Source organism: Gorilla gorilla, chromosome 10, assembly GCF_029281585.2.
Source record: "Gorilla gorilla gorilla isolate KB3781 chromosome 10, NHGRI_mGorGor1-v2.1_pri, whole genome shotgun sequence".
NCBI lineage: Eukaryota > Metazoa > Chordata > Mammalia > Primates > Hominidae > Gorilla > Gorilla gorilla.
The window spans coordinates 120021902-120034984 of NC_073234.2; the positions used below are offsets into that span (position 1 = coordinate 120021902).

Consider the following 13083-nt stretch of genomic DNA (forward strand, 5'->3'; position numbering starts at 1 on the left):
ACTTGCTGTCTTGAAGCAGCCATTACGCCATCTTTTATAAGTGGTTTCATTTCAATGAGCTTTAGATGCCTGTCCTGTTTTCTTAAAACACTTGCTGGGGAGACTTTTTAGTATGATTTAGATCCTTCTGGGTGTGGAGATGCCTGAATGTTGGGAAGACAGACAGCAGCTGTGCTGTTGGAGAAGGGACAGTGTGGAAATCTTCCTTTGCTAGAAGCTGGTTTTCTCTTTCTTTCCTGCCTGTTTCTTCTTCCCTACTCTGCGCCTTTTTCTTTGACAGACAACAAATCTTTGTTGCTCATTTCTGATGAGCCTTCACTTTCTTTCCTCAGTCATGCGGAGGAATCCCTTTGGTGTGGACATCTGCTGCCGGAAGGGGTCCCGAAGCCCCCTGCAGGAACTCTACAACCCAATCCAGGTAAGCTTCAAGCACTCTGTCAGCACGTGAATTTTTTTTTTGTTTTTTGGTGGGTATGGATACTAAAAACTCCAAAATTGTGGTCTTTGGGGGATTTAAAACTTCCTTTCACAGCCTGGCATTTTACCTTCAGTGGTTGCTTTCTCTGTCACCCTTTTTCTATGTAGCATCTCTGACAAATCTAGCAGGGGATGTTTAGAATTAGAGAAATGCCTAGGTTTAGTGCTAAGCATTCAGACCTGCCCAGGGTTTGAACTCCTGAGATTAACAGTCTCAAGTCCAAGCAATGGGACTCAGGAATTAAAGGTCCACCGAAGCTGTGCAGTCTTCCCTTTGGTATCCCCAAAGGAAGAGTTGCACATGGGTACACTTGACACCCATTCCCACATCCCACTTATTAAAGCCCAGTGATGTCCCACCTCACTGTGCCAGTTTGGCAAACTCCCTTGCGAGCAGGGACCTTTTGCTAAGTGACTGCCTCAGTAAATCTAACTCGTTAGTTTAATGAGGCAGCAAACGTGGCCTCTGTGCCATCAATTATGAAAAGAGCTCCTCTTTGAGCAAAAAAAAAGCTCCAACCAAGGAAAAGTGTCTTCTGTGGAAAGCTAGTGCAAAGTTAGGAGGCCTGGTTGCCATGGCAACAGCCTCAGTGGTGTGTGTGGGTCTTGATGTGGAGACTCTGGGGCTGATCCTTTTGTAGGAACATTAATTAGCACTTGATGCCCAGAACTGGTAAGTGAACAACTAGCAGCAGCATCAGTGGACCTTCGATAGCCGTAGAGAAAGAGGGAAAAATGTACTGCTTTGGCTACAGTCTCTGACTAAATTTAATATTTCTTTGGACCAAGGTACCTGGTGGAGGAAGATAATGCACGGGCCTCAAAGGTGTCGAATTTTTAGAACTCTTGTAAAGGGATGCACTTGAGAACTATCTGATGCCCCCTACCCCCCTTCCCAATCTCTCACCTGCACTCCCTTCTGGAAAAATGGACTCCTGAATTTATGCATCATGGGTGGCCTAATTAGGTTAACTCATGCCCTGTCTTGAGGTGTGACTTGGCCAGATTAGCCCATTAATTGCCAAGTCAGTATTGCCTGAGGCTTCCTGTACCGGGTTCAGTGGTGACTCAGTGGGGAATTTGATAGTTGGGTTCCCTTTGGTGCCCAAAAAATCTGCATATTATAGGCAGGTCTCCCATCCTGTCCACACACACCCTGTCCTAAGGAAGAGGCAGAACTGTGCTTCAACAAAGGATAGGATTTCTGGTAACCCGTGTCAAAAACAACACAGGCTCCTCAGATGCAAACCATTCCCATCTTTTTGTTGATATCCTCTGTTCTCAGATCATTTTCTCCTTCAAAACAAAACTACTGAAACACTGCTGCAAATTTTATGGGTAACATATGGTGTCACGGGAAAAGCTATATCTGAAGTCACCGCCCCTGTGGATGGAAGGTCCGTGGACTGCGTCTGTCCTGTTCACTGTTGGCTCCTCAGTACCTAACACAGGGCTCTCAAATACTTGTGATTCAAAACATGAAAGTCCAGGTTCAAATCCTGGCTTCATCTCTAACTAGTTGTGCAACCCTGAATATATGATGAGTTCTCTTTAGGTAGTTTTCCTACCTAAAACTCTCCCTGGAATGTTGGGAGGATGAAATAATTCTGATGTGTCAGGGGCTCTGTCAGTATGATTTGTCATTTTTGTGGTCAGGAGGGTGGCTTCCATATCAGAAGCCTTGACTTAGGAGTCAGACCTGGGTTCAAAGCCTAGTTTCATCATTTCTTAGCTATGTGACTATGGGGTGTTTACTTAACCCCTCTGAGATTTCTTTCCTTGATTTATAATGTGGCATGAACAATACCTGCCTTGCAGTGTTGCATGTGGTGATGTGTCTTGCTTGGAGCTTCCTGTGGAGTTTGCTCCTTCATGGGTTCATTCACTCCTTTTTTTCATTCATTTCTTCATGTGTTGTTACATGTACCTAGGAACATATAGCTTAGTAGCTTAGCAGCTTAGCACTAGGCGCTGAGCACAAAAGGGTGGAGAGGGTGTGTGCTTAGCCTTTTGTGGCTGATAACTCTGGGCTCAGAGTTGAGGGCAATGAGTTGACTGGCGAGGCAGACTCTGCTTGGTCCCATTGTAAACCAGTCATAGAAGAGATGCCTGTCCTGGGTAGGGGCCCTCTCTTCCTTCCGGTAGTGTTCTGAGCATTGTCTGGATGACAGGCCTATTGAGCAGTAGCCTGGGACTTGGGAGGGAAACTAGGGCTGGAGAGCAGCTCTGGGAGGCATTGGGGAGGGCGTAGGTGGGTGAGTCACCATCCTCCCTCAAGGACGTCTTGGGCAAGTTGTCTGGCCCCATTAGCCAGCAACCAGGGAAATGTAGCTGCAGGAAAATCACCTCGTTTCCTCGGGATGTTTTTTCTTAGGCTGGTTTCCTTTACAAGCTGTAATTATGTTCCATCCCACGCAAGTTCAGTAAGTGGCACTTTTCAGAGAAACTGTCTTGGTGATCATTTGGGCTGCCGTGGGCCAGGGAGTTGAGGAGAGAAGGGAGTGAGAGCTTCTATTGAGTTTAGTTGGTTTTGTGTCCATGAGCCATTTACAAACTTTGCACCTGATTGGGCTCAGTTGCAGTTTCTTGTATTTCCCTACCAGCCAAGCTGTTGAAGCTGCTGAGCCCGGAATGATGTTATCACTGAGGCAGATGACAAACCCTCTAGTTGCTAGAAACCAAACTGCTCCCCGAGCTGGTGTTTCCGTTTTTTGTACTGACTGCTTATTTGGGCTTGATATATAATGGTGAAAACAGGAACTGTTTATTTTAGGTGATAAGAAACCAACATTATGACAAGAAGATGTCATCTTAGTTACTCTGTTACCAGTACCATAGGCCAGATACTATCTAGATGCTTATAAACATCTTATCTAATCCTTGTAATAATAAGCCCCAAGCTAGGTTTTATATCCCCATTTTATGGATGGGGGAACTGAGGCCAATAACTTCATGTAACTTATCCAAGGCCACAAAACTAGTAATAAACAGAGTGAAATTCAACCCCAAAACAAACTACAAATCCAAATTTCTTTACCTCTATGCTGTACTTGCTGTTACTAGCAGAGTTCTCTTGGTGGGAGTTACCCCATCCCCTCTCCAAAAAAAAAAAAAAAAAAAAAAAAAAAAATCAAACCCAGATTTTCACTGGACAAAGGGTTGGGAAAATTGGGAAATTTTGGCTATAATCTGGGAAAATTGGCTATAATATTGGGAAATTGGCTATAATCTGATTTGAGTGTACAGAGTTTTTTATTTTAGTGTCCAAGATTTCTTATTTTAGTGCCTTGCAAACCCCTAACCAATAAAACAACAACGGGGTCAGGAGATCGAGACCATCCTGGCTAACACGGCGAAACCCCGTCTCCACTAAAAATACAAAAAATTCTATGGGCGTGGTGGCGGGCGCCTATAGTCCCAGCTTCTCCGGAGGCTGAGGCCGGAGAATGGCGGGAGCCCGGGAGGCGGAGCTTGCAGTGAGCGGAGATTGCGCCACTGCAGTCCAGCCTGGGCGAAAGAGCCAGACTCCGTCTCAAAAAAATAAAAAATAAAAAAAAAAGTTTGGAGTTGATATTCTTAGAAAAACTGTACTCTGATGTCTTATAATTTTCCTGGTTCTCTGCTGTTTCCTTGGCCCCAAAATAAAATGTAATTGCCGATCAGATCAGCTGGAATCAAGTCACCGAAAGTTCAGGAGGTGTCAACTGCATATTTGTGGGCCGAGCACATCTGCGGGCCGCTCTGGCTCAGTTCAGAGGCACAGGGCAGAGCTGCATTGTCAGCCATTAATAGGGCCTAATTTCCCCTAAATGCCAGCTAGGGCGAGACAGCTTGTCCTTCTGCCCCGCCCACCTCCTGGTCCTCTCGTGGGTTCCCTGAAATCTTCACAGCATCACTCATGTGGTTCAGCCCTGCCCTGTTTGGTTCTTTCTTTAGCATTTACACTTGCTCTGTGATTACCATGTTCCAAGGGGAGAGACTCACAGCACAGGGCTGTCCGTGAATTTATAAGCGCTGAGTCTAGGGGGTTTGCATAGGGCACAGCAGATCCAATTGTTCTAGGGGTCTCTGAGGACCAAACAGTGTCCAAGGGACTTAGAGGAATTCTGGGGAACTCTCTGGGTGGGGGGTGGGGGGAAATGGCTCCAGGAAAACTGAGAATGACAAGATCTTGGAGGCCCCCACTGAAATCTCTGTTACATGGTGGCTCCTCATTGGTCAAGTCTTCAGGCTGCTAAAGTAAACTTACTTCTCCATCAGTTAGACTCCAGGAAGCAGGATGAGGAGGAGGATGAGGAGGGAGAAGGAAGGTCGGAAGGAAAGAGGATGAGAGAGAAAAAGGAAGACAAATTACTATTTACTAAATGTATAATACATGCCAGTGACCATTCTACATATTTTTCACACGTCTCATGGAATCTTTCCAACAACCCGAAGAGGAAGGTCTCCAGTAACCCCATTTTTTAGTTATGTTAACTGAGGCTCAGAGGGTTGAGCAATGTGCCAATCACACAGCTCCTAAATGGGAGAGCCAGGCCTATGAAGCCTGGCTAGGTTGCAGGATGAGGAGAGGCTGGTGCTTTATTTTTCCCAGGTGAAAACATGCTTCCTTGAGATTCTCTTTCCCAGTGACTCAAGCGAGACCTGAGGTGTGCTCAGGACCAGTTGCAAAATTCACAAAAGCAGGGGCCAGGACTTCTGGAATGGCATGGAATGGACAATAGCTGTAAACAATTACAGGCTGGGCACAGTGGCTCACGCCTGTAATCCAACACTTTGGGAGGCTGAGGTGGGCAGATCACCTGAGATCAGGAGTTCTAAACCAGCCTGGGCAACATAGTGAAATGTCGCCTCTACCAAAAATACAAAAATTCGCCCGGCATGGTGGCTCGTGCCTGTAATCTCAGCTACTCGGGAGGCTGAGGCAGGAAAACCTGGGAGGCAGAGGTTGCAGTGAGCCAAGATCATGCCCCTACACTCCAGCCTGGGTGATAGAGTGAGAATCTTTCTCAAAAAATAAAAATAAATAAAAAAATAAATATATAAATAAAAATTGCAGATTTATTTTTTGCTTAGTGAACCTGATAGCCCAGTGAAGGACAGGCCTTTGTCTCCTGGCTGGAGCTGTCAGAGAAGGAGTCACCCTTGAGAATTCTGCGGTGGGATAGAGCATCTTGGTGACATTTGGAAGGTGGGCTCATTGATTTCATTGAATGTTTTAGACTGATAAAAGCTTGTAATAGTCCAAAGGTTGTTGGGGCAGTTGCGGGGGACTCTCTTAGCCCCAACCTAAATAGCTTTTTCAGCAATGCTTGACAAAATTTGTTCCTTCTATGGACACTTGTAGAATAAACAGAGGAAAAGGGCGTGGGGAGGAGAGGCACCTAGGTCATGTAACCTGATAAGCGGTGTATAATAGAAGCTTTTTTCAAAGTTATGAGAGAATCAGGAGTGAGTGGTTAGCCTCTGAGGGGCGGTGCGCAGTGGGGGCCTTTATACAGGATTTGAGTCCGGTCTCTGAAGACACAGCACACTTCCCCATGTTGAAGAAGAGAGAGAGCATCACAGAACGGGGAACATCAGCGAGGCCACAGGGAGACAGTCTATGGCGCATTCAGAGAACTGTGAGGGGTTTGTGGCTGGAGTGAAGGTGATGCCAGGGGCGGATCAGAGAGGGGGCAGGAGTGGCAGGTTGGTAGCATGTGGATCGGGTCATGTCTGCCATTCTGGTCATTTCCAATCCATCTGGTTTTTACCTATTGGCAGGGTTGGAGGTCACGAGGAGCCCACAAAAACTGGCGTGCATCTTATAACCTAGCTTCTCCTTTGGCCACTTGCTAACTGTGGGGCTTCTCCAGGGCAGGTAATGTCCCCTTCCAGGCCTCAGCATTGTCATCTATAAAATGAAGGGGTTAGACTGGATCAGTGTTTATCAAGCCTGTGGTCCTCATATTAGGACCACTCTGGGAGCTTTTGGGAAATGACCAGTGCGCAGGCCTCACTGCTGGCGATTCTGATTTTATTGTTCTGGGTGAGGGCTGGGGTGTTGATATTTTTCAAATCTCCCTAAGTGATTCTAATGGGTAGCCAGGGTTCAGAAGCCCTGAGTTGAAGGGTCTTTAAGCACCCCCTACTCTCTGGTACTAAAAGTCTTTGATTCTAAGATGACCTATAACTTGCAAATTTAGGGAGGGAGAAGCAGGCTGGCAGGACCAAGGGAAAACCAAAAGAGAAAGCAGATAAGCTATATATCTGCCTTTCTTCACATTCCAGGACACATAGTCCTCCTGTGCAAATAACTCGCCATCTTCCTGCACCCACCTATCACCAGACCCTCGGCTGATAGAAAAATGCAAGTTAGTTCACTAAAACCTTGGCACTATCAGTACTGCACAAAGCCTTCTTGAGCACACAGCACAAGCACCATCCTATAAAATCCCCAGCAAGCCTTTGTCTACTTGCAGTCAGTTCCTCTCTTGCTGACCTGCCCATTGCTCCCTTGCAATGTGTTTTCATACTTTTTCTAATAAATCTGCCTTTCTTTACCTACAATTCCCTTGGTAAACTCTTTTTACCACCCACATGACACCAACCCCAGAGAGTCACAATGCAGGACATAACCCATTATGTGAAAAGCAACTCAAAGCATATATGCTGAGGTTGTTCACTCTACGTAGTTTCTACTGTCTTTCTATATGAAGGCTCTGTGTCTGTGTTTTCCACTAGGACACAGAGATCATTGTCCCTCATCTACTCCATTTGGAGGTTTGTGGGTCCGATGCCTATAGTGCTAGACATCCAGCCAGCAGCATGTGGGCCAATCCGAGATGCCAAGTCTTCAGCCAAAGTATTGGGAGGAGCCCTGTGAAAGGGACCCTTGAGCCACTTCTGTCTTGAGCCAGTAAGAAGGGAAACTCAGACTTGCTCCAGGCCAGGCGTCAGATGGACATTTCTGAAGGATCAGTTACAATCATAGAAATGAGCATGGAATGAGAAGGGCCCTCCGCCTTTTGAATGCTGTTCAGGAAGAACGATGCTGAGTGGTCACATATGCTGGGGAAGGCATGAAAGAGCAGACTTTGTACTGTCCCCAACTCTGGTCAATTAATCCCTTATTTACCAACCACCTGGTAAATGACGAGTTCGTCTAATTATCTTCTTTGACTCAGCAGCTGTCTACCAGCCAAAGAGGGATTAATTGATTTGGTTGTAGACCGACTCCTTATGCAAAGATAATGCTTACTGCCAGCCTGGCAGCTGGCTGGCAAAGATGAAATATTACATTAACCTGATCTTACACACAGTACTTGGGAGAATGCTTCATTATTAATTGCAAATTACAATAGACTAGCGAGGCCCATTGCAAAAAACCACGGACAGTGAACTACCTCTTTCACTGTGGCTAGTGGGTGCATTATTCTTGAACCAGGGAAGCTTCCCGGTCAGATTTCCAGTCAAGCCAGGAAGGATTTCCAGTCAAGCCAGGGGACATGACAGTCAAACACAATTTGGGTTTAGAGGAAAGGATTGGATGCCTGAAGGAAGTGGGGAGTCCCAGCCCAGCTGTATGACCTGGGGCAGTCACTTACCCTGTTCAAGCCTTGGTTATCTGTAAAATCAGAGCTTGATACCAGTCTTGCAGGTTTGTGAGATTCAGAATTCTGTATGAAAAGCACCTAGGACAGTGGCAAGGTCAGAGTTGGTGTTAATCAGTAGCCATTCATTTTCTGGATGGAGTTAGGTAACCTGGGAATTTTCTTAGGGGACTGGGCCCTTGCTGTGCTCTGTAATATAGGCTCAGACATTTTGAACATGCACATTTGGAATTTTGTTGAATAATAATAAGATGGATGATTTCCTCTTGCCTGGAAGCTACTAGCTATCTTCATTGTGAGTACTTCCTAACAATTTTGATTTATTTGTTTCTAGCAGAGTCTGTATTGATCAGCAAGCTTGATGCACTGATTTATAAAGCCATGAGTGCCTCTGTGTGTGTGTGTGTGTGTGTGTGTGTGTGTGTGTGTGTGTGTCTGTGGTATGTGTTACATATATGTTCACTCAACCTTTATTCTACAAAATGTGCAGATGCAGCTTTCATATTTTAAAAGTCTTCTGTGGGCATGTCTGTTATACTCCCAATGCCTAGTTAGGTACTCTGTAATGGTTGCTAAATAAGACCTCATCTCTGGGTTGTATTCATGTGAAAGCATTGATCTCATTGATTAGTCCACATTTAACTCAAGCTTTCTTTATAGGCAGTTGTTCTGCTTCAGAAACAGAGGTTTCAGGATCAAGCCTAATTTGATCCAATATATTCAAATCTGGATAGTAAGCTCAATGCGCTAATGGAGTTTTTCTGTGTCAGTCTGTATGAATATAATCTGACATATTTAAACTGGAAAAGGGCATTCAAGTGACCAAATGACCTCGGCAATTTCCACATGGTAACACAGCTGTACAATCTGCCATTTTCAGAAAGTTATTTCCTGAATTACCCTCAATTATAAGAGGCCTCCACATAATGTGATTTTTCTGTAAATGACACAACTCAAGTAGCTTCTCAGCCAATTGGATTTTAACCTTGTCAGAATGGATAGAACTGAAACAAAGCCCTGGCTTGTTCTGAAACTGACCGTAGGAGAGACATCGGGGGTGAGAGGGTGGCGGCAGCACGCATCTTCCTTTCCCAGTGGAGTCTGTGGGTCTGATGGACCACGCAGATCTCGGGAGAGTTTCCACCCCATCTTCACACTAGTTACTCTGAGATCTGAGGCACATGGCTGAACCTTTTTGAGCACTGGAGACCTTGTTTATAAAACAGGAATAAAATGCTTGTGGTTCAGTTATTAAGGATTAAATTAGAAAATATATAGAATCCCAGGCACATGGCAAGATGCCCAGTCAATGCTGATTTTTTTATTTGCATGCAAGAAACCTCCTCCAGGAAGCTCTGATTTTTTTCTTTCTCCTCCAAGCTCCGGTGAAATGTCCTTCTAGAATGGTGCTGCCCACTAGCAATATAATATAAGTCACATATGTCATTTGAAATTTTTTGGTAGCCACATTTTGAAAAGGAAAAACAAGACAGGTGAAATTAAGTTTAATAATATTTAAAATTTAACCCAGTGTACCTAAAAATGATTATTTCCATATTTAGTCGATAAAAAATGTATTAGTATATTTTATGTTTGTGTTTTCATGCTAAGTCTTTGAAATCTGATGTGTATTTGACACCTACAGCACATCTCCATTGGGACAGGCAGTACATCAAGTGCTCAGTAGCTGCACGTGGCTTGTGACTACTGTTTTGGACAGTGCTGGTCTGTAAAATGCCCCGTTGTCCCTGCATCCTGCCCATGTTATGACACTAATCTCACTCATTTAAAACGATTCCACCAGGCTTTGCGCCCCTTGAGGGAAGGAGCTATGTCTTTCTTATTCATCTTGGGGTGTCCAGTAGCTACTATGGGCCAGCCCCAGAAAAGGTACCCAGTGGATGTTTGGGCAGTGAATGAAGCCATTTGTTCCTGTGCCTCATGTGAGTTCAGCATGGGGAGGTGACCAGGGCTTCACTCCCCTAGAGGTGCAGAGGCGGCTGGACATCAGGGTGGACGGTTTCCTGGGACCCAGTGAAGAGTATGGCACTTTTGTCCCAAGTCTCCGATTCATGCTGATGCCCGATGTTTCCCCCAGAAGTTCCTTCCGGAAAGTGTAAGTGTGAGTATTGTGGAAGGGCTAACACTTTGAAACGCATCAGTCATTATATCTCAACTTTGATTTCATAAGACGTTATGTGACTAGTGTGCGACAGGTGTGAGGCGGTTGGAGAGAATAGGAGGCAGGGGATTGCGTGAAGGAACTGGGGAAAGCAAGTCACGGGACTAGGAAGGGATTAGGGGGCTGCTTAAGCCCAGACCCCACCCTCCCTCGCCGCTTAGCCCACACTCAGCCCTGTTTCTCAATTCCTTCCGCTCCTACCTCCTTTCCTCCTTCTTCTATAGTGTGTGGCATGCAGCAAATACGCACTGCGTGAAATGGAACTGGAATTCCCTCACACCCCAGCCTGCCTCCCTCACTGATTGCATATTCACTGTAGTAGTTCGCTGGGGCTGCTGTAACAACATACCACAGACTGGGTGGCTTAGACAATAGAAATGTATCATCTCACAGTTTTGGAGGCTGGAAGTCAGAGATCAAGAAGCCAGCAGGATTGGTTCTTTCTGAGGGCCGTGAAGAAGGGCCTGTTCCAGGCCTGTCTGTTAGCTTCCTGGTTTGAGGGTGATCTTTGGCTTCCTTGCTCTGATTGCTGCCTTCATCTTCACATGGTGCTCCCCCTGTGTGGGTGCCTGGCTTTGTGTCCACATTTCCCCTTGTTATAAGGACAACTGTCATATTGGAGTAGGGGCCCACTGACTCCAGTATGACCTCATCTTAGCTAATTACATCTGTAATGACCCTATTTCCAAATAAGCTCACATTTGAAGGTGCTGGGGTGAGAACTTCAACTTACAAATTTTGGAGGGGACACAATTCAATCCCTAGTGCTTACTGTGTGTGTCGTGTTCTGCTAGATACTACGGCTTTTGAGATAAAAGTCCTTCTGTTAGCAAAGATAAAGGATCAGGGTTGGCAGGGACATGGAGAAGAGGGAACTCCTGTGCACTGTTGGTGGGAATGTAAATTGGTACAGCCATTATGGAAAACAGTATGGAGGTTCTCCAAGAAATTAAAAACAGAACTACCATATGATCCAGCAATCCCACTTCTGGGTATATGCCCAAAGGAAGTGCAAGCAGCATCTGAAACAGACACCAGCACTCTCACTGTAGCAGAGTTGCAGCATTGTTCACAACAGTAAGATACGGAATCAGTCTGGGTGTGGTGGCTCATGCCTGTAATCCCAGCACTTTGGGAGGCTGAGGCAGCCAGATTGCTTGAGGCCCAGGAGTTTGAGACCAGCCTGGGCAACATGGCAAAACCCTGTCTCTACAAAAAATATAATAAAATTAGCCAGGCATGGTGGCACGTGCCTGTAGCCCCAGGTACCCGAGAGACTGAGGGAGGTCAGGTTGAGGCTGCAGTAAGCCATGATCATGCCACTGCACCCCAGCTTGGGGAGACCCTGTCTCAAAAAGAAAAAAAAAAGATACAGAATCAACTTACATGTCCATCAATGGATGAATGGATAAAGAAAATGTGAGATAGATAGATAGATATAGATATATAGATATATATAAATGGAATGTTATTTAGCCTTAAAAAAGAGGGAAGTTTTCAGCCCTTGGTTACAACATGGGTGAACCTGGGGGGACTGATATGGTTTGGATTTGTGTCACCCCCGTCCCCAAATCTCATGTCGAATTATAGTCCCCAGTGTTGGAGGAGGGGCCTGGTGGGAGGTGATTGGATCATGGGGTGGATTTCCCCCTTGCTGTTCTCATGAAAGTGAGTGAGTTCTCATGGGAACTGGTTGTTTGAAAGTGTGTAGCACCTCCCCCTTCTCTCTCTTCCTCCTGCTCTGGCCATGTAAGATGTGCCTGCTTCCCCTTCGCCTTCTACCATGATTGTAACTTTCCTGAGGCCTCCCCAGCCATGCTTCCTGTACAGCCTGTGGAACCAATGAAACCTCTTTTCTTTGTAAATTACTCAGTCTCAGGTAGTTCTTTATAGCAGTGCAAGAATGGACTAATACAGGGACAGTATGCTCAGTGAAATAAGCCAGGCACAGAAAGACAAATACCACATGATCTCACTTATATGTAGAATCTAAAAAGGTTGAACTGGTAGAAGCAGAGAGCAGAATGGTTACCAGAGGTGGTGAAAACAGGGAGATGTTGGTCAAAGGGTACAAAGTTTCATTAGACAGAATGAATAAATTCTGGAGATCTAATGCACAGCTTGATGACTATGGTTAATAATAATATATTGTAGTCTTGAATTCTGCTAGGAAAGCAGATCTTAAATGTTCTGACTACACGAAAAATGATAACTATGTGAGGTGATAGATGTGTTACTTAGCTTGATTGTGGTCATCATTTTCACTATCTATCTCTCTATCTAAGCATCATGTTGTATACCATGAATATATATAATTTTTATTTGCCAAATTAACCTCAATAAGTCTGGGGAAGTTTGTGCTCTAATTGGGGTATCAAGCCAGTAAACTGACTGACCATTATAAAATGAGGTCCTGGCCAGACGCAGTGGCTCATGCCTGTAATCCCTACACTTTGGGAGTCTGAGGTGGGAGGATGGCAGGAGTTTGAGACCGGCCTGGGCCAGATGGCAAGATCCTGTCTCTACAAAAAATTTAAGAATTGGCTGGGCATGGTGTTGTGCACCAATTGTTCCAGCTGACTCGGGAGGCTGAGATGGGAGGATCCCCTGAGCCCAGGAATTCAAGGCAACAGTGAGCTATGATTGTGCCACTGCTCTCCAGCCTGGATGGATTTTTTTTTAATTAAAAAAATTATAAAATGATGTCCTATATGAGTTTAATACATGACGTTGGAGGAGCATAGAGATGGACCTAGACTAGGCGTGTGTGTGTGTGTGTGCATGTGTGTATGCATGCATGCTTGTGCATGTGTGTGTGCATGCATGCTT

At 45.3% G+C, this 13083-nt stretch overlaps 1 protein-coding gene across 2 annotated transcripts in view; it reads left to right on the plus strand.

Moving 5' to 3' along the window:
- Nucleotides 1-13083, plus strand: part of CHST11 (carbohydrate sulfotransferase 11) — a 305452-nt gene that overhangs the window by 144271 nt on the left and 148098 nt on the right. For both annotated transcript variants that reach the window (XM_031001002.3, XM_055357865.2), the window contains exon 2: nt 333-418. In XM_031001002.3, coding sequence (XP_030856862.2) covers nt 333-418 — 86 coding nt within the window. The remainder of the gene's footprint in view (nt 1-332; nt 419-13083) is intronic.